This window comes from Bidens hawaiensis, unplaced genomic scaffold (genome assembly GCF_021521415.1).
Source record: "Bidens hawaiensis isolate Kalapana, Puna unplaced genomic scaffold, B.hawaiensis_p1.1 tig00019449_1, whole genome shotgun sequence".
In the NCBI taxonomy this organism is placed as follows: domain Eukaryota; kingdom Viridiplantae; phylum Streptophyta; class Magnoliopsida; order Asterales; family Asteraceae; genus Bidens; species Bidens hawaiensis.
In genome coordinates, this window is record NW_027492957.1 from 395,601 (window position 1) to 418,491 (window position 22,891).

Genomic DNA, 22,891 nt, shown 5'->3' on the forward strand with positions numbered 1-22,891 from the left:
TTTTTGTGAACGAGGAAGACGGAAGAAACATTATTTTTTTTTAATTTTAAGTTATGATTTTTTTATTAATTTTTTAAGGGTTTTTTAAATGACAATAAATCCTTTTCGTTTTTTTCCTTATAATAACCTCACCCCAATATAAAGACCTAAGAGCATTCTCAATAGATTCTTCATATCAATCTCTATAATTACGCTAAAAACATCATCTTTTCTCTCTCATTTTCAATTAAATAATACTTTTTTTATATTTTTATCATTATATTTTCTCTCTCATTCACTCACAACTACTTTTAAAAACATTAAAAAATTATAGAGAAGAACAATACGCTTCTCCAAATTTAATCATGAACAGTAACATTTAGAGAATAGAGAACACCCTCACATAATTTAGAGAATCCATTGGGAATGCTCTAAGATCATTCTTATTCAATTCTCCATCTCCATCTCTATAATTACACTAGAAGTAATCGAAAAACAGCCCGAATCATCTGATTCCCACATCCATCTATCTATACCATCCTCAAAACCAAATTAATATTGTTTTATTTAGTAATTCCATCAACTCATTTATCGCACCTCACCATAAATGGGTTTGGTTATCCAGTTCTAATTCAGCATAGTACTCCCATTTGACTCGATACATCGATCCGCTACCAGGCAAGATTTAACTTTTTCTAAGACAAAAAGATTAGGAAATAGATCTTTAAACGTACCTACGTCCAGCCAATTGTCTAACTAGAATTTTATTTTCTGCCCATTACCCACTTTTCCTTTTATTAGCCTTACCATTGAGACATTTGAAAAAGCGGGATTCTTCTTGATGTTTGTTATTTTACCCTGTCTATTTAGTTTTTTGTTGAAAGAGATCATTGGCCATGTTCACGGTGTCTCGTGAATTGCCTTTACGACATTTTTCCATTACCCGCCCTCTTCCACCTTATACATGCACCACCATGTCGACAACTGAGGAAGATTGGAGTCTCTTAGCGAGACCAAACCTAATCCCCCTTCTTTTTTGGGTTTTAGCACATTGTCCCACGATACCCAACAAATCTTAGCTTTTCTTCATTCCCGCCCCATAAAAAATGTCTTCTCTTTGCCTCTAGCTTCTCCAAGATCTTCATCGGGGCTTGATAGAGCAAAAAGTAGTAACTTGGGAGTTATTCAAGAATTGATTTAATTAACGTTAAACGACCACCCACCGAGAGAGTGTGAGCCTTCCAACTCTTACTCACATTTGCTCCAACCTTTATCCTGAGATACATAAAAGGAAATCCCCAGACATACAATGTAGCATATCCGTCATTGACTTTACTTCATGAACATTAACTTCCACCTCGAATAAAAAAGTTTTTTTGCAGGTTTATATTCAGCCCTTATAAAAGTTTAAAGACTCTTAATAAACGTGCTACCTCCCGAATATTATCTGCTGACCATTCACCAACAATAATTACATCATTAGTGAACAATAAATGAGATCATAAAGTACCATTATTTGGCATTTTAAACCCGCTAAAAACTTCAGCCTCACAATCTTTTTTGAACGTAACGAAGAGGGCCTCCATTGCTAAAATGAACAAGAAGGGGGGAAATTGGATCGCCATGTCGTATACCTCTAGAATATTTAATTCGAAAGTTGTCGAACCGTTTATTAGAACAGACAATCTGGCAGAAGACACGACTCCATAAATCTATCCTTCTCCATACTAATGGAAACTCCGTACTTTCAATAACATTGCCTAGAAAATTCCAATTTAATTGATTGTACGTTTTTTCAAAATTGACCTTAAATAATAGGCCTGTTTTTGTCTTCTTTCTCCACCAGGTAATGATTCACTAATAATGAGCGGGCTGTCCAAAATCGATCTATTACTTGAAAAAGGCGACTGTGAATTCGATATATACCACAGACTTCAAGACGCCCCTTTTAGTGGCTAGCAAGAACTTTAAAAATTATCTTTGAAATTGCTGCATAAGATTGATCTATCTAAAGTCATTCAAGGAAATCGTGTCTCGATATTTTGGGACCAAAGCTGTAAAAGAGGAACAACTTTTCTGATTGAGAGACGTTGAATCATAGAAAAATTTTAATAAGTTTTAACGAAATCAGTCGCTAACTACATTGATAATTTCCTATCGATTATTTATTTTCAATTGGAAATTCTTGTCTATCAGTTAATCACATCCCACATTAAAGTTTTCCTTCTTTTTAAATGGAATATAATTCACCTAACATGTTTATTTTGTCATATTCGGTGTAAATACGCAAATTAGATTCCACTTTTCATGTAAGCTATAATTAATAGATTTTTATATAAGGCCATGGGTATATGTTTCTTAACTTCATTTGGCAACGCATCACCACTTTACCATATTTTACTCCATTTTACCTTAACTAAATTGTTTAATCCTCCTAAACCTTTCTTTATTGGTAAAATTGATTCTTACATCAATTTGGTTGTGTGTGTAGAGGTTTTTAAAGCTCATTAACATTTTAACTACCTTGCTCTTAATGCTTCTTAACCCATGGAGGAAGTGATATAACACTCGTTAACCTTGCAAACTCAGCTTTAACACCCTGGGCGTTAAGGTATACCATAAATATATCATAAAGTTTCTCTTATCTCGTGTTACAAGAGCAAGTGCCGAAATAACAGTGGATTTCCAGTTCTAGGTTTGTGGTATTTATATACGTTAAGTTTTAGAACAACTAATGAAAGGCTAACATAGTTTTATACTAACATGGATTGAATATCTAAAAGATGATGTGACAACGTTGGTGTTTGCATCATTGGTTCATTTTTGTACTTAATTATACTCGCTATATTTTCTAAAGACAATCATTGGAGCAATAATGTTATGGAGTTGATCGCGAGTAGCATACTCAAAACCTCTTAAACACTAAAGATTCTAGATTCAAATATCAGGAGCTAAGAAATTTGTCGTTAAAAATAACCGTTGGAGCAATAATGATATCATTGGCATCGGTATTTGCCTTTTATTGGTTTGAGTGACAAGAGCTAGTTAAAGAAGAGAGGTGAGTAGGCGGTGTCACGTCATTAAAATTTATACTCAAATATTTTATTATATTTTTTTTTAATTTGTATTATGCTAAAATAAATGATAAAAATGTAACCTTTTGGTCTAATAGAAATAACTATTGGGATGATCGTCAAGACTTAAGATCTTATGATCTCATGGTTGAAATCTGACTCATTGGAGTTTACCATAGTGATGAGTTTTCTTTGAAAGGTGTTCATGGATGTGATCGATGTCGAAATGTCAATAAAAAATATTTGTAAAAGTTACATTTACTAGTAAGGGCAAGTAAGTTGTCGAATCCACAAAAAATTAGTGGAAAGTACAAGTTAGACTCATGATTTATTAATTACTAAATTAAGCAAACAGACGATGTCGAGCAGTTTCAAAAATTTGTTAAGTAAAAACACTGTTACTTTTAGTTGTAAACAATTATGAGAAAATAACCAATATTCAGGTTTCAGGTTGTGAAACAGACTAGACCATTTGATTACACCTATTTGTAAAACTCATTTGTTTATACCTATAATCAAAAGACTAAATATATTTCCTTACTGATCGTCAGAACTTAATCTGAATAAATTGTTTGGCTGAATAATAACCTAATTGATTACCAGTTTTAAGGTTTGATAAATGCAATCGGCTTAATGGCTAAAGATAAACCGACAAATTACTCTAAGAACCTAATCCTGAAAGTCGATGACCACAGATCATTAACTGATAAAACTTCAAAGAATTCAATTACAAAAAACTGTTTAATTGCACAAACAAATTTCAAGAGTTAACTAACCGATGATTGACCAAATCTAAATCTAATGTAAAGGTTAATATGAATCAACAGAACTCCAACTACAAATACAGCCCTACGCCCGTAGATTGTTACAGAGAAGAATTAGTCGCTCATGATCTTCGTGGAATCTTCAATGGTTGATGTAAACTGATGAATAGGCTTGGGGAGTGATTGAAACCTTCAAAATTGACTATGGGATGGTGAAAAATGGTTGTGTGAAGTCCTCCTTTCATAATCCTGAAGTTATACTTATATAAGGAAGCAAAAACCCAAAATCCGCGTCTTTTTACGAACTAGGGCGCAAATTATGTTCATAGGACCGAAACTTTGCATCCTCCTCCCATGTAAGGCCATGATCCCAGTGCCCTACAGTACTAAATATCAAAGTGAATTAACACTTTGTGCGGAAGACTTAACATTCAATCATATATTACATAAATGTTAAATATTGTCTTAACAAAATTCAAACATGTCTTAAACATAGCATAAACATTATAACATTTCCTCTCAAGATGCCAACCTCTTCAGTCAAATGCCATGTGCCTCACTCAAGTCAGCTGCTTCATTTGATTTATCTGCAGGCATACTAAAATTCAGCTACGCTGATTGAGTTCTAGTTAATTAGTCAACATACATTACATATACATACTTACATATACGTATCCGAAGATACAGATTATATACTTAACTTGTTTACCTCCCTTTCATATATGCATACATTCATACTTTTATACTTTCATTCTTTCAAACTTTCATACCTTCATATCCTTAGCTTACTTTCATTATTTAATACAGCATAATCATTCTATGTTTTAAAGAGTTGTTCGCCTTATAACCTTCCCAGATATTATTAGGGTCTGCAACCCTTTAACCATCGCAGATATTATTAGGTCTGCAACCCTTTATTCTTCGCAGTTATAACCCTTTATCCTTTGCAGATATTATTAGGGTCTGCAACCCTTTAACCATTCAACTATACAAACATACAAACCATACATTCTATGCTACACAACCATACAACCATACATAAATTTAGTTATATATTTTCATATACATCTACGTACATACCCTTAAATTCTTTCTATATCAATCAAGTATCATTTATAAACATTCATATGGCGTACACTTACCACTTAAGGTAAGTGTATTAACTAAACACATAGGAGTATGCACACAACCCCGAAAACATAACAGAGAAAGGGGCTAGAAACTCACCTGGATCCTATTTGTCATGGGGTTAAAGGTCACACCTCTTTTCAGCTGGGGCACGAATAACTGTGTAACAAATTACAAGCATCACTTCACTACTCCTAATCAAATCATATTTCTAGGTTGGCGAAGCCTCTAACGAACGAGGGTCTGGGGGTAGCGCCCTGGCAGCCGGGTCCTAGGGGCGACAACCCTTAGCAGGGTCCAAGGGGCAGCGCCCCTAGCTTGGAAAAAAATTATTTTCATTAATAAGGCTTCATTAAAAATTCATTAGAAATTGACTTTTAAATGAATCGAATTGAGTTCCAAACGAATCGAATCGAATCCCAAACGAATCAAATCGAATCCAAAACAAATTGAATAGAATCCCAAAACGAATCGAATTCCAAAATGAATCGAATCGAATTTCAAAACGAGTAAAATCTAGTATTTCAAATCAAATCGAATTCCTATAAATTAGATTTAAATATGGTTTCAAGGCCTTTCAGCTATAATCGTTTTCGTTCATTCCTCCTAGTCCCGTTTAACCTTTTTTAACGAGTTTCGGCCTTAACAACTTTATCTACTTGTTCTATACACGGTCCAAACGTCACTCGTTCGTCCCGAATCATCTCAAACCTTGTTTAATATCAAGTTTATGTTTTTCCTACACTCTAAGTTACGATTCACTATCCTGCCAAGTTTCATAGCGATCCGACCTCAAATACTTAACCTTTTAACTAAAAACGGTTTGGTTCGGATCTGAATCAACACGTGATCTAGAGGTGTTTCTGGTTGTTTGATGATGTTTGAACACGAAATCTGCCCTCATTTAGCTCGAATTTAGGTCCGGATTTGAATGAGAGTATTTGTGTGTGTTTTTGAGTGTGTATGGAGGCAAGGGTGATGGAGATGAGGGTTCTAGGGTTTTATGGAGGTTCAAGGGTGTTTAAATACCCCTAAGCCCATGAACCTTAATGACCATCACCATCCCTTAATCCATCTTTTATTTTCCAAGCCCACACTCAACTTATTATTATTTTAACCTAATTAAATAATACCACACCACTAAATAAACAAAATTATTTTATTTATTATTATCAAAAGTATGATGTTACATCCCAAAACTGCCTGATCTACGTTGGTACTTGCGGCCTCTCTTACCAGACATGACCACAAATTGCGGCCCTGACAGCGCAACTTGCGGCATGTCTGGTCTTCTTTCTTTTTCCTCCATATACTGACTATTGGCCTCGTTCATCTTTGTTTTTACTTTCAAGTATCATCCCACTAGCTTCTATTAAGCTCAGTTTAGCTCCATTTAGGGTCATCTCCGAGAATTTTGATACATCAGTCGAGCTGAAATAAAAATGTCCGCAGGGCCTAATAAGTAACGAAGTATATAAGCTAATTTTTTTTAAATGATATTAACGTTATAAGAATAAAAATAGCAAAAATATCGTAATAAAATTAAATACAATAATAGCTAATCGCTAACCGATAATTCGTGAAACTCTTTTAGCATTCTTGATGACAAATTGTTTGATCACCTAATCTATTCATGGTTTATATTATCCTAATATCCAATCGTTCGATCGAATAGCGGAAAAACTATAAAATAAAATAATCAAATAGTAAAACTTAAAATCGTACCCTAATGAGTTGTTGAGTTGGTATGGCGGTGGTCGGTGTTCTGTTCAGTGGTGCCGGCAGTGGTGGACTGCTGGAGTTGGTGGTGGCTTCTGACAGGGAACTAAAGAAGGAGAGTTGGAACTTGGAAGGGAGAACAAGAATGACGAAGCGTTGCCAGAGCCTTGATTTTGATCGACGTTTTCTTTTATTTTTTTAATTGATTATTAATTTTTTTTATGATTGATTTTGCCATTTTGGTTTGGGCAAAATAACCTAAATTTTAACCAATGGATTTAGAATAAAAATTTGTTTGGGCTTGATAATTTTAAGAGGAATCAAAATTCAATTATAATACATAAGAATTATTTTTTTAAATACATATAATATATATATACACACACACACACACCCACACACACATACAATTTTTTGGCCCCTGTAAAAAAAGTGCCTCGGTCGAAGGTGCGGCTCGCACACCTTCAAGGCCGGGCCTGGCTCCATTAAGCACCGAACGCCTGCAATCAAAAGATCTCAAAATAATCGTGCTCGATATATATAAATAGCTAAAAGACACGATATCTACTGTCACACCTCGACTTAGGGCCTAGGCGTGACATCCGTAGTTGGTACCTGTTTTGAAAATATATCAGAGTTGCAGGTTATTAGCGGAAGTCTTTGATTATAATAAAATATTACTTTATTTTGAAAACCTCTTGAATAATAAATATATAAATATTTAAGTATTTGTTATGCAAACCTTTGTTTACTCTCATTTACAATATTTTTTTTATTAAAAACTGAGCCATCTCTATCTGCAAGCATCTATCTCCAAGAGTGACTCTAATACCTTGCTACCCGTGCTATTCTTGCTTTCCTGTAATGAGGGAAAAAATATACGTCAGCGATATGCTGGTGAATTGTTGACTCTGAAAACATTTGACTGACAAGATAGTTTTGGAACAAACTCAGCAGAAACGTCTCTTATTTCTGGGAACTTGTGCCACTGCCATACACCCACAATTATGGTTCTCCAATAACTGATGCTCATTGGAGAACTTTCGTTATGTTTGTTAGCCTACGGCCACGTAGCCTTGATTGATAGGTTAACATATATGTTTGGATCCAGACACATGTGTACTCGGTCTGAGTTGCTTTTATTTTCTACCTTGTGACTTAGGGATCACGTAATCCTTTAAAATGTAGAGATCACGTAATCTCATATTTGACTGACTGTTTAAGATAAACAACCCGTTTATCTGACTGTAAAAGGTTTAACGTATTCACCTGTGATTGTGATTGTCTTTTCTGAATGATGTGGTGATCTTGTTTGAAGACCCTTGTGAATGAATGATTGATCTATGTAATAACATAAGTTTATGTAAGTACTCAGATCGTCTCTTGATCCAGATACAGACCTTTAGTCTGGTTTTGATAGCTTTAAACCTTGACTGATCATTTGTTTGAATAAAATATTTAGACTCATAATCTTTTCATTTGTTTACAAATCATGTGTTGAGTTTCTTCTTCATGAAGAAACATCAATTGATAGGTTTCTTCGTCAAGAAGAAACATTGAATTGACTATAACCCTGGTATGTAAAATCTTACATTTCTTAGTTGTGAAGAAACTACTATATCTGTTTGTTTGTAAAAGCTTATGTTTCTTAATCATGAAGAAACATTATTTTAACTATAACCTTTGCATGTATAAGCTATTATAAACATAATCATGATCAAGGTTTTGGGCTATACTCCTGACTATGATCTAAGCCATATAATATAATAATAAAATAATATTTAGGCAGAACCCCTACCTTATGCGAGTATTTGAAGTTTATATACCTAAGCTTGTACGAGCAACGCTTCTACTTCTATCGCGTATCGAGGCTCAAATCGTCGGGACTTCGGAGCTTGGAACATATTACGAGGTCGGCACGCTTCTCGAGACTAAATGTGTGTAAAAGTGTGTGGTTTGATGTGTGAATGAAATGCCGAATCCCTCCCTTTTATAGCTGATTCTGGGAGCCATCGCGTAGCACGATGACCCCTTTGCTTAGTTCATCGCGTAGCGCGATGTCAGACAAGTGACGCGTGGCATGCTGACTCAGCCCTAGCGTCTGCCACGTGTACCCCGTTGCGACACGTGTCTGGTGACTCATGCAACCCCATCGCGTAGCGCGATGGTGATCTTTCTGGGCTCATCGCGTAGCGCGATGGGTCCTGAAATCTGATTTTCAACTTTTGGTCCCTCGTCTTTGATAACTTGTCACTTCTTGATCATACTTCCAATTCCTAAAATACTAAAGCGGCTCGTGGCGATGCGAGCGTGCGAAGTGCAAAGTGCGCCATCAAAACGCCACATTACGCCCATCGCCTGAGTCCGTGTCCGTGCGCGTCGGGTGGTTCGCACCCTCCACTAGGACTATGGAGATTGGTTAGCCACATTAAAATATTTTTATGGAAACTTACTTCCTTATAAAGAGCTTCCATTTTTTTGTTTGTTTCCATGTGGGATGAAAATTTCATTCCTTATTTATACCCATGGAATGCTTCCCTTTTTCTTCCATCTATCTATGTGGGATGGATTTTCCTACTTCCTTAAACATAAGATGCTTAATATTTTCTTATCTCAGTTTTCCCATTACTTGATTTTGAGGTTATTTTAATCCTCCAACTTTCAAAGTTGATATTTTTAGTCCAAAATAAATATGGATTTTTCTAGGATGTTACATCTACCTATATATTAAAGCAACATAATCCTTCTATTTGTCATTCAACTAGACCTCCATATAGACTGTCAAGTGTACAAGTTTTTATTTTTACAATTTCCACTTTATGAATGATAAAATGAAAAATATGTTGTTGGTGAGAATCGAACTCATCACCTTGCTTTTAAAATGTTTGTGGTTTACCAACTCAACAAAAATGAATTGATGGTAACCTTCTCTTTTTCTTAATTGTTAAAGATTCTAAACCTTCCATTTTTATTTTCTAATACAAAAAAAGTTTATTCTTAGTATTCTATGTATTTTAGAAAATTATTTATATCTTATGAATTCCATAAGGTATGTTATTATACATATTATTTAATTTAACTTTTTTGTTGTTTTTTTTAATGACACGTATATCACACATGCTATATCCTAATTAGACATTAAAAACACATTCTTTTACTCACTCATCAGAAAGAGTCAGGGTTAAAGCGTTAAATAAATAATAGTTTTTTTCCTTCTAACTAGTGATTTGACGTTGGACTAGAAGATCCCTTTAAATCATGTTTCAACTTTAAAACCATAATATTAACTTTAAAACCATAATATTTAAGTCTTAAATCAATACCCCGTGCCATTGCATCAAAACACGAATTGAATGCATTCTAATAATTTGAGAATGATGATCACACATCTCAAATAGTTTTGATGATCCTCATTGAATATTAAGTTGTACCAAAGGACTTCTAGTTCAATGGTATTTTGGTGGTGGGATGAGACTTAGTAATCATAAGGTTCGAATCTCACAAGAGAGGGTTTTTCTCAAACATTAAGTTTCCTCCTTAATTGGTGGCTTGGTGGTGGATATGATCGCGTGGTACCACTGATGGCACGATGATACTCCAGCGGTCTGTGAGTGATCGAAATTAGTCGTTTAAAAAAAAAAAAAAGAATATTAAGTTGTCGTTTGTGAGTTATTTAGCGTAGAAGACTGGCTTCAGAAGCAGAACCACTAATCTTGTTTTCGTTAGTCCACGTTAACTCTTAACCTTTGACTGGTCATCCATCGTATAGGGAACAGAACATCACCACATTTATTCCCCCAATCATCAACTCGTACTACTCTTCAGTTTTTAGATTCTATGTTCCATAATCCTCAACTCCAAAACACCCAACTATGAATCTTTTCATAGCCATCGCCATCTTCACAATAATATTCTCATATCCTTCTCCAACTCTCTCTCATTGCCCGATGAATTACGACTACGTCCTCCAAATCCCATGGCCCAACACCGACTGCCGCCTCGTCACCAACTCCACCGCCTGCTGCCAAACGTTGCTCAGTGTCTTCGGCATTAGCCTAGCACACCACCTCAAAACAACCTCAAACTTCAACCTCCCAAACCTCACAACATCCTTAGCCTGTCTCTCGGACTTCCAAACCAAACTCAACTCACTTTCACTCCCCAACAATCTCACCACCTTCTGTTTTAACCCAAACCAGTTTGTTGCTTCATTAAACACGTGTGCTGCAATCCGGACCGTTGACGATTGGCGTAAAACACTCGGGAAAAACATGCTGCTTGATTCGTCGTGTGGTGGTGATCTCACTGATCTTACTGCTTGTGCTAATTGTCTTGATGCTGGATTGAAAGTGCACCGGGAGTTGATTACCATAGACGGGAACTCGTCGCATTCGAATAGTTGTTTTTACTTTGTTGTTCTTTACGCTGCCGGTATTGTGAATCGGTTTGGGCCCGATAGCGATGGGGCTATTTCATGTCAGTTCGGGATTAATATTTTGCCCGAATCCGATAAAACTAGTCATCGTTCGAAATTGGTATTTGGATTGATAGGAGGGCTTGTTGGTGTCATAGTGATTTCTTGTTTTGTGGTTTTATACTTTTGGTGGGGCAGAATTAGGAGGGGGGAAAGAGGGAAGATTGACGAATCGGGTGTCAAGGAATTCGGGTCGGGTCGGGTTAGGAGGCGGCCAAATACGGGTTCTATATGGTTCAAATTTGAGAATCTTGAAAAGGCGACCAATAACTTCTCGCAGAAGAATTTTATCGGGAGAGGCGGATTTGGGGTCGTTTACAAGGGTGTGTTGGCTGACGGGTCAGTGGTTGCGGTTAAGAAGATTATCGAATCAGAGTTTGAAGGTAATGATGAGTTTTGTAATGAAGTTGAGATTATTAGTAATTTGAGGCATAGGAATCTTGTTACACTTATAGGGTGTTGTATTCATGGTGAAGATGATGATAATTATGAGAGAAGAGAAGATCAAAGATACCTTGTTTATGATTACATGCCAAATGGGAATCTTGATGATCATTTGTTTCCGTTGATGAGTCGAAAACCGCCGTTAACATGGCCTCAAAGAAAGAACATAATATTAGATGTAGCAAAGGGTTTAGCTTACCTTCACTATGGTGTAAAACCGGCTATATTTCATAGAGATATTAAAGCGACTAATATACTTCTAGATGTGAACATGAGAGCTCGTGTGGCGGATTTCGGGTTAGCAAAGCAAAGCAGAGATGGTCAATCTCATCTTACCACCAGGGTAGCTGGGACACACGGGTATCTAGCCCCTGAATATGCGTTATACGGCCAGCTGACTGAAAAAAGTGATGTTTATAGTTTTGGAGTTGTGATTTTAGAGATTATGTGTGGGAGAAAAGCTCTTGACTTATCTTGCACGAATTCGCCTCGCCAGTTTTTGATAACCGACTGGGCGTGGTCGCTTGTAAAGGATGGTAACGCAGGGCAAGTGTTGGATCCTTGGTTATTAGGAAATGGTGCAAGTAACGAGGCTACGAACCCTAAAGGAATAATGGAAAGGTTTGTGCTTGTGGGGATTTTGTGTGCTCATGTTATGGTGGTTTTAAGGCCTACCATCATGGATGCATTGAAGATGTTAGAAGGTGATGTTGAAGTGCCTGCAATTCCTAATAGACCAACACCTTTAGGGCACCCTACAATCACAGGAGATGGTAGTAACTTCAGCATTTCACCATTGTTGAGTGGGCTACAATTGCAAGCCAATGATATGCTTAGATAGGTTGGTCAAGAAATGTTCATAAGTTAGAATCTTGTGATTTGTGTCTAATTATGGAGTTTAAATTAAGGAAATTTAGAAGCATGTAGATGAAGATGATGATGATTAGGGACACAAACAAGTTGACGCTTGCGAGCTACTTGAATCAAATTGATAAAAAGCTCGAAAGGAGCCAAGTCGTGCCTCAAATAAAGCTCGTTTTGTTATTGAGCTCAAGCCTTGTATGGAAAGATTGTTTAGGCTCATCGAGCTTTAACAAGTCTTGTGTACATTTAAGTTTTTAAGTTTTAACTCTTTTGTACCTCTATGTATTATTTTCACATTTCACGGCCGAGCTAAGCTGACTTCGCTTGTTTAAGGTACCAAACAACATGGACTTAAACAAAGAGTCACAAGTCGAGCTCGAACTTAGAAAAAAGGCTTGAAATGAGTTAAGTTCGAGCTCTCATATATCAAAACGAGTCAAACTCAAGCCTAGCTCTAAATCAATAATTATAAAAATTGAAATTTTTCCATGCAAATTTTGTTTTTATTTTGGAGTTTAATCATTTGGTGGGACCAAACTAGCAAGATTGATTGAAATTTTGTTCTTTTGCTACTATACATGGATGTGGTTATCCATGGTAGCAATTAATGATTTGTATTTGTTAATTATATTTTTTTATGCAAAGTTTGGAGTTACAGTAATATTTTTATAAATTAATAATGTTGAAATCATGTTATTTAATTAACTTAGCAAGATATTAATATATATATCAATAAACATACATATATATATATATATATAGGATCAGGATCATATGAAAACTTTTTGTGAATTGAGAACTATGAGAACCATTTTGGACCAAAAAAAACCCAAAAGTAAAAAAAATCATAAAACAAAAAAACATAAAAATAAAAAAATTAAAAAAACTAAAGTTCTTATTTATCATCTCGGTTTCTAAAAAAAACGTAAAAAAAAAATTCTCGATTTAGCTAAATTATACATATACATATATGTATAATATGTACATATATGTACACACATGTTTTTTTCCTATACACATATGTATAATTTAAGGTAAATGATAATGTACATATGTGTACATTACATAACTAGAGATTAAATGAAAGTATACATATGTGTATAGGTATAATACGAATTAAAAAGAAAAAAAATCGGTTTTTTTTATTATACATATATGTACACACATGTTTTTTCCTATACACATATGTATAATTTAATGTAAATGATAATGTACATATGTGTATATTACGTAACTAGAGATTAAATGAAAGTATACATACATATAATACGAATTAAAAAGAAAAATAAATTCGGTTTTTTTTTTATTTTTTTTAATGAAACCGGAATGAAATATAAGAATTTTGGTTTTTTTACTTTTTTAAAATTTTCGGTTTTGTTTGTTAATTTTTTTAATATTTTTTAAAGGGTTTTTTAGTGGTCCAAAATGGTTCTCAAAGTTCTCAATTTGCCAATAGCTCTCTTAGGATCCTTACCCTATATATATATATATATATATATATATATATATATATATATATTAGAGGTTTTACGTATAACGTTTAAATCTCCAACTACAACGTACATTCACAAATTAATTGAATTTGTCAAGTTCATTGTTTTTTAATAAGTAAAAAGTTAGTTCATGATACCAAAAAATAAGTTACAAAAACAAGTTTCAAGGCATATTTCTTCTCTATGAACATTAAACATGGTTAGAAATTGAGGATGATTCAATGGCTTTGGAACCGGTCACTCGGAAAGAAGCATTGCAAGCGACCACAAGGCTTCACAACTTTTTAATGCAATATGAGAAGAAAATGCCCCAACTCTTAAGTATAATAAGGAGATTTAAAGATGAACTCAATATAAATTTGAAGTTCAACAAAAAAAACAAGTGAATATAAATTCAATTTTTACTAGATAATCTTAGAATTTAGAATCTTTTAGTAATTATTATTTTATAATTTCGTTGGGATCAATATACATTAGGATTTCAAAAAAAGTTATTATCTTATTATTTTATCAATTGATGTTCAATTTTGCACTAGTCCTACATTTGGGACCGAACAAATAATTAATTTTATCGGGATTATTGGTTTTCTGAGTATTAATTTATAACAGTTTTACTGTATAAAATAATCTTTTTGTATATGATGTATGTAAGTCAACATGAATCGGTTTAGTTATGTGTTAAAAAAATATGTGGCTAGCACTTCAGTTTTTAAATTCAACCTTCACAAATTAATTTCGATTATAAACAGTTCGGTTATTTGATTACATGGAAAAGTGATCAACAGTTTGGTTATTTTGATTATACGGAAAAGTGATCAGTTCTCAACACACTATAACAACGTCGTCTGGATAAACAATGAGTCAAAAGTTTGGTTGAGTCAAAATTCTGGTGGCGTATTAAAGATTGACGCGTGGATGGAGCAGGTAACAAAGTTGAGATTTTCTATCCTGACAACATATCGTCTTGATAGGGTTAACAATACCGACGACAGTAGGTGTCGTCAGGAGAGTTATAGTTTCTTGTAGTGACATTTGCCAATTTAAGCCTGTGTTGTGTTAACAATTCCAGTTAAGTTTAACTGATATATTAATCTATAAAGAAGATGATGAGGCACCCACTGCATTATTACAAAAAATATAATAAATGTTTTTCTAACATTTATAAAATACACAGCTATAATCAAACAATAAAATTTGGTTATACAAATATTGTAACTAATCATTGTTTTCTCATGGGCAAAAATCAAACTATAAAATTTGGTTATACAAATATTGTAACTAATCAATTTTTTGCATGTTGAAGTCATTACACATGTTAAATTTGAACACAAATATGACATAACTTATTTTTTGCTTGTATTTTCTTCTCCTTAAGTGGCACATATACGTCCTTACAACGTAGTTAAAACATTATATATACCCGAGACGAGTGGTTTATCTTATTGCTAAACAAAATGTTTGAATTTTGGATTTATCGCAGGACCTAAATCTAGTGCTAACGCTATGTTAGTGAATTCAAGATTAACTAATTCAGTAAGTAAAATAACAAAATCATATTGTTGGGTGCTACAGTAAGAACTGAACTAAAAAGTAAATTAATTCAAGAAGTTAAAGGATTCTGGCTCATAAAAGACCTACGTTTAAACATAACATCATCAACAAAGTTCTAAAAGTCCCAAATCATATAAGAATTGTAACTAGCTAGTTGTTCATGATTTAAACTAATATCTTCTTATAAATATGAATTTAGTACTAGATTGACTAGAGAGAGTATAAATTTGGGTTATATGAATTATAAGTTTTAGTTGGGTATATATCTATAAAGGTATATATGAAACTAATCCAATAAAAAAATATCAACAAAATTTGCGTACATATCAATTTTTGACACATACATTGTCCATGCTAGAATATAATATTACATGTATGCTACATGCCAACATAAGCCAAAAAAAAATACTTTTTCGTAACTTATGCTATATTTGTGTTCAAGTTTAGCATGTGTAGGGACTTTAATGTGCAAAAAATTGTTAAGGAACTTTTATGAGATAAAACAGAAAGTATGTTTGAAATCATATTACGAAGATAAAGTATGTTGGTTTTTTATGGTATTTGAAATTGTAGTTTGTGGAGGTCTTTTCTTTGGAGACCTCTAATGACGACTTGCTTCTTTACCCATTAAGAATGGGGGTTTGGGGTTGTATTCGGCAGTAGAGGCTTCCTCCTATGTGTTTGTGGCATCGAGAGCCCAATCGTGGGTGCTTCAGGATCACATTTTGCGAGACAGTGGTATGTGTGGGATGGATTCTGATTATTTTTGTGACTTGGCTTGTCTTCGTGATATGATTCAAAACGTCAATTTTAGCAGTTTTATTAACAAAGAGACTGCCTCCTCTAAAGCCAAACATGCATTGGCGAGTGCTCTTTTTAGTAAAATTGTTCACGATATGGAGTCACACTTTGACATGACAAGTAGACAAAAAGCCATTATTGAGTGTCTACAAAAAGCTATTATTGAATGTCCTGCTTGTCGTAAGGCGTGTTTAGACTCATATGGGAAGCACGCGGTGCATTGTAAAGAGCTCCCGGGGTTCAAGTACCGACACGATCTGGTTAGGGATATGCTCTTTGACATATTCAGGCGGGCCGGAATTTCTGTTAAGAAAGAAGCACCTGTGAATTTCCTGACAGACCCGTCGGAGGGAAGATCATCTCTTCGACCGACTGACATTTGGTGTTTGGATGGATAGAAGGAAAACATGCTTGTGTGGATTTAACAGAGGTTTCCTCTCTGGTGGGCTTAGGGAGTAGTGGTTTCACATCCGCTCAAGCTGCTTTGAAAGCTGCTTCAGGCAAGTTGACCAAACATGAGAAGGCGTGTCTTGACAACCAACATGTGTTTATCCCTTTTACTTTTGACACTTTTGGTTTCCTCACGCCTGAAGCTGTGGAATTACTTACTCGTGTTCAACGGGTCATGCATAGTAATGTTATGACTCCAAGATCCGCAAATGTAGTTTTTAAAAGATTGGGCTTTGCAATTCAAAAGGGGGCAACAGCGCAACTTGTTGCCCACTTGCCTTCTGTTTCGATGTAATTAGTTATTTATAATTCAAATATAAAGTTCGATTTTCTAAATCATTTAAGATATTGAATACCCTACCCTTTTGGGTGTGTTGTGTAGCTTTTTTTAATACTCTCAGGAACAGAGAGATGGTAAAATCAAGTAAAATATGGATTTGTTGACAGAAGTTTGGATTTCAGAGTCGATATAATTAAGAATATTTATCTTATCGTTATTGTTTTATATTTTTATTTTTGCTTTCCTAATTTGAGCTTCTAGTTTTCTCTCGCTCCTACTGCAAGGGTGTACTAGATGGTATTATCATATTAATTAGGGTTTATTAGAAAAGCACACATGCTCATTAGATTAGTTAAGGTTTTGTTACGAACCAAATTTTCAATGATAGGGAAGTCTTTTACCATATGACATGTATATTTTATGTTCAGTAAACTTTAGAAACAATTGGCTAAATTATCCACAAGAAATCATTCAAGTTACTTCATCTTTTTTCTATCTCCAAGCAGAAACTCTCACTAATGGAGTACCTTTCCATTCTAGGACCATTTCATTGTTATTTTGGCCTTCAACCCTAATGTTGTAAGAACTCTCTCTTTCCTTCACCATATCTTTAGCTTCCATTAAGCTCTCTCTGCTAAGCCTCCAACCCATTAGTCCAATATCTTCTATGAATACATACTCTCTCCTTTTATTCTTCCAATTTTGATACCAACACAATGATGAAACATTTGGCCCCACAAAAAGTGACTCCATGGCTAATCTTGCTTCTGTAAGGGTCTCTGGGAAGCTTCTTTCCATTGACTCACAAAGGGCATGATAGTGCGTTATGTAGTCATCAAAAAATGAACCAAACCTACGACAAACATTCGTTCTTAAGAAATCTTCTCCATCACCGAAAGTTATAATGCCTTTGTTTGTTAATAATAATTTCTTAGCATCCCTTACAAACTGCATCACCTCACCTCTAGCTATTTCTTGTCGTCCCATGTGTGGTAGTCCAACCATACAATTAAAGGCTAGGAATTCATGCTCACACGATCGTTCAATCTTCCAAACAAGTTCTTCAATACTGATATTTAGAACCTCCAACTTCAATCCACAACCGTTTGCATAATCAAGAAGCCGGTTTTTTGTCTCCTCAAAACTGTAACTTTGTGTGTTTGTTCTAATGGATGTTAACTTCATTTCTCCTTTTAGTTTTCCAATAGCCTCTAACATTGAAGGCCACTGAACCCCTTCACCAATATCAAAATCTAAGATGTGTACCTTCCTGGAGTCACTCATAATGGCTTCAAGTATAGCTGAGTTGGCTGCAAAATGAGCAAATCTCCCATAAGGGAAACATGCGTAGAATGTTTTGAATGCTTGCTGGAAATTCTTCATTGACTCCTGTTTTATGTAATCAACTTGATTTCCTGATTGAAACCAGTAAAAAGCGACACGCTCCATGGTTCCACCAAGTGGACTAGCTTTCTCATTTATACATCGCATGATCACCTTCGCTAGTTCTTCATTTCCCATCTCCATGGCTTCTTCATAAGCTTTAAGTAGATTACAAAGACCGGTTTGGCCCTCAACTTCTAGATCCTCCAGTAGTATTGTGACAGGGCTATCAACAGATGTTACAAATGGGCTGCCACATACACCTTTGTTCTCCAAGGAAATATCTGATGAAATATCCATTTCTTCATGAAGAGGTAGGTCCCAGCAGAGCCCAGTTGGACCCGCAAGACTCACCTTGAAGAGGGACGTCTGCGCAAGGACCAACTGGTTCCGCAGGACCCACCATGCTCAGAGATGAAGACCTTACGCGCAGTACGCCAGCTGTTCCCGCAGGGAAAGCCTCCCAATGGTGAAGTACCCCGCCTGTCCCCGCAGCTGCGGATACAAGCCATCAGGGAAGGCTACCCGCACTAATAGCAAGGCTACACGCACAAGGCAATAACTCTCAAATAATTCAGTGTCACCTGAAGGAATGAGCAAGGCGGGAATACTCCCGCCCAAATGAGCCAGTCCGTATGCTTCTGGAAGATCTTTTGTACTATACCTGCCAAGGTATGGACAAAATAGAGAAGATCTGACCAAAGCAGCCCATGAACCAATCACAGGGTGACAGCTCACCGACAACAGTACGAGTAGCATGCTCTAGTACTGTTTGTCACTATTAGCCGCTGCCTACTCACCAACCCTTGTCGTGGCACGCACATAGCCTGCAGTTGGTGGAAAGGGAACAGTACACAGCCGGCCTTGTCACTATCAGCCGCTGCCTACCCACCAACCAGCATGGCACGTGCGTAGCCCATAGTTGGTAGAACAGGAATATTATACAGCTGGCTGTACCTGCTTGGAAACCTACCTTCGGCTATAAATACTCCAACACCTTGGAACAGTATGATCATCTTGTATCTTACCTTCACTAGCTATTTCTCTCAATATATACTTATATTCAGAGCAATCTAGTCTGATTCTCACGCCGGAGGGTGGTCACAAGGAGGAACCCCCCCTTCTCAGTGACGAGCTCACGGTGTCTGTTTTGCAGGTCATCTGAAGAACATCCTTCTTTGCCGGACCTAACCCTCGTGGGAAAACATTACTTAACCCCCAGATTATCCATAATCTGCCCGGGGTCACTTAGTGTTTCTTCATTGGCGCCATCCTTGCATAAAAGCTAGAACTAATTCTCAGTTTTTTCAAAACTTCTGAAAAAATAGTTAACGTTACTCCGGTCCCAAGGCCAGTAAGTGACCAAGAAACACCGGTAACCACAACCCCAGCTACTGGGGGGAACACCGGCGGTTACATAAATTTTACGAACACTACCCCGGTTACCCAAGCCGGGGCAAAGTGCAGTAAACAATATTTCACTGGGGTTCACTGATGCCCAGTTGGAGAAACAGACGAGGCTCCCTCGCCAAACACTCGATCAAGTTAAGGCGTGGGCCGAAGCACGTCAGAAGGAATTCCAAGCTGAGTTGGATGAACGATTGCGTTCACTCCAACAGGCTGACGAATTCGGAAGCACTCGACAACAGCTCAACATGAACAGTGAGTGCGAGTACTCGGACGATGATCGAGAGGAATCCGACACTGACGCGAACCCTCGCCATAGGGCGAAAGGGAAGCGTAAAGAAACGGACTTCCAACCAAGAAGGAATTTCGGAGAAACCTTCAAACCAAGGAACGCGGGGGGAAACCCACGCGACTTCTCCAAAACTTTTAGACCAACTGCTGCAAATGCGGGAACATCCAAGTTTGCAAGGGACATTGCGGAAGCAATCGCTCCGAGAAGTGCCAAACAGATGTCCAACATCGGCACTTATGATGGTCTATCCGACCCAGATGATCACTTGAACAGATTCATAGCGGGGGCAACCGTCAGTAACTGGACGGAACCCACGTGGTGTTACATGTTCCAGATGACGCTGGTTGGAGCGGCCCAGGGCGTGGTTTGATCGTTTACCGGTCCACCACATCTATGATTGGGCGGACTTTCAACACAAGTTCAGCCAACACTTCAGTCAACAGAGGAAATATACTGAAGAGCAGTGGACGATCCTCAACTGCGTGAGAGAGGAAGATGAATCTTTACTAGACTTCATCACTCGCTTCAACTCCAAAAAGCTGAGTCTAGGCAACATAAGTGAAGATCTTGTTCGCGCCGCTTTCATCCAGGGCGCTGAATACCCAGAGCTTCTCCGCACGTTGACGAGTAAGGATGGCATGCCATCCACATGGGATGCCATCATGACGGCGGCCAAGCGCTTTGCAGAGACGGAGAAGCAACTGGGTAGGGATCTTCCCCAGAGTACACACCTCTACACGCAGAGGACCAGAGAAAACGATATTCGGATCGCCCGGCAGAACAAAAAGAGGAAGCTAGGTATTTGGCAGTCAAGGGTAAACTTTGACACCTCATCCAGCTCTCGCCCTCTTGTTGGCGGAAGGGATAACACGCACCCTTCAAGCCGAAAAACACCGATGGACGCCACTCACCGAAAGCGTCACGGAGATATTTGCCACCGAAAAACTCCCATGGCCAAAAGCTCCAATGATCCGGCAGCGACCTAATGCGGATCAGAACAAATCCTGTGACTTCCACGGGACAAAGGGTCACAATACAGAGGAGTGTACATCCTTGAAGGATATTGTTGAAACATTCGTCAAGGATGGAAGACTTGCACACCTTGTGGCATCAATCAAGAATGGAGGAAGGAATGATAACCGGTATAAAGGCAACGGACGAAAGCCCGTTGACATCAGCATCCACATGGTTCATGGCAACATCAGAGGAAGAAAAAGACGAACGACAGAACCATGCGAATGGAAGAGGAAGCTGAGGTGCGGTTCCCGCGAGTGCCAGGAGGACCCAGCAAGGGAAGGCCCTATCGTCATCAAAAGCCAGCTGGGGCATTACATAACTTCCCGCACTCTTGCTGACAACGGCGCCTCGTCAACGGTTATGTACAGGCAGTTCTTCGACAAGCTAGACGACGAAGACAAAGAACGCCTGGAACCGGTTTACGCCTCAATGGAAGGGTTCGACGGCAGCACAAACACCCCCCTGGGTATCCTATCTTTCCCCGTCATCCTCACGGACGGAAATACTCCCGCACAGAAGACGTGGACTTCGTCGTAATAAGGAAGCCACATCACACATACGACATTCTCTTCGGGAGAGACGGGATGGCAAGATTCAACGCCGTGGTATCTTCAGTCCACGGCATGATGGGATGGCCAACTGCTGAGGGTGTAGCGATGATCACCGGTATCCCCCTGGTATGCATCGCATCCGTCTCATCTAAACCCAAACCAAAGATGGCTAAAACAACCATCACCGAACCAGAAAAATGGGCCCTCAATGGCAAATATCCTGACCAGGCTGTTACAATTGGCCCAACAATCACTGATCCTACGCGCACCTTACTCAAACGCTTACTACAGAGAAACGCTGACATCTTCGCGTGGACACCAGCTGACATGACTGGTGTACCTCGAAGTAAAGCAGAGCATAAGCTCAAGTGTGACCCGGCTTTTACGCCAGTCATACAAAAGCGCAGAGTAATGGGGGCGGAACAGGCTAACGCGTGTAGAACCCAACTCAAGGAACTCCTTGACGCAGGCATCGTACGCGTTAGCAGATATCAAACATGGGTTGCAAATCCCGTTATGGTACCGAAGGCTAACAAACAATGGCGCATGTGCATAGATTTCAAAGATTTAAACAAAGCATGCCCCAAATATTGTTACCAGTTACCCGAAATTGACCTCAAAGTGGATTCATTAGCACCGTTTCGCCTTAAATGCTTCCTTGACGCATATAAGGGGTACCATCAAATCCAAATGGCTGTAGATGATCAGGACAAAACCGCATTTCGGACGCCCGATGGCACATTTTGTTATCAAATGATGCCATTCGGACTTAAGAATGCATGGTCCACATACCAACGCCTGATGGACAAAGAGTTTCATGCCCAAATTGGGAGAAACTTGGAAGTCTACATGGATGATTTGGTCATCAAAAGCCCTGAGCCAGAAGCGATGTTGAAAGACATCGAAGAAACTTTCAACACGCTCAGAAAGATAAACATGAAGCTCAACCCGAGCAAGTGTTCCTTTGGGATGGAAGAAGGGAAGTTCTTGGGAGTCATTGTTACTAAAGATGGCTTCAGAGCAAACCCTGAAAAGGTCGAAGCCATTATCAAAATGGAATCACCTACTACCATCAAGCAAGCCCAGACACTGAATGGACGCCTAGTCGCACTTAACCGCTTTTTGTCAAACCATGCGGATAGGTCGTTCCCATTCGTGTCAACATTGAGAAACTGTTTAAAGAAAACGCACTTCCGCTGGACACCAGAAGCGGAAGCAGC

The 22,891-nt window shown here is 37.5% G+C and overlaps 1 protein-coding gene and 1 pseudogene across 1 annotated transcript; one reads left to right on the top strand and one right to left on the bottom strand.

Moving 5' to 3' along the window:
* Positions 1–10,536: 10,536 nt before the first annotated feature.
* On the top strand, positions 10,537–12,423 carry LOC143558409 (putative receptor-like protein kinase At1g11050 pseudogene; annotated as a pseudogene).
* A 5,090-nt stretch (positions 12,424–17,513) lies between these two features.
* LOC143558413 (protein NODULATION SIGNALING PATHWAY 2-like) lies at positions 17,514–18,704 on the bottom strand. Its single transcript, XM_077047253.1, has one exon. It carries the CDS (start codon positions 18,702–18,704, stop codon positions 17,514–17,516), a length of 1,191 nt encoding a protein of 396 aa, XP_076903368.1.
* Positions 18,705–22,891: the final 4,187 nt, after the last annotated feature.

What these genes read in the sequence shown, in the direction of transcription:
- LOC143558413 (XM_077047253.1), bottom strand. Translation starts at nt 18,704, where the DNA reads ATGGATATTTCATCAGATATTTCCTTGGAGAACAAAGGTGTATGTGGC.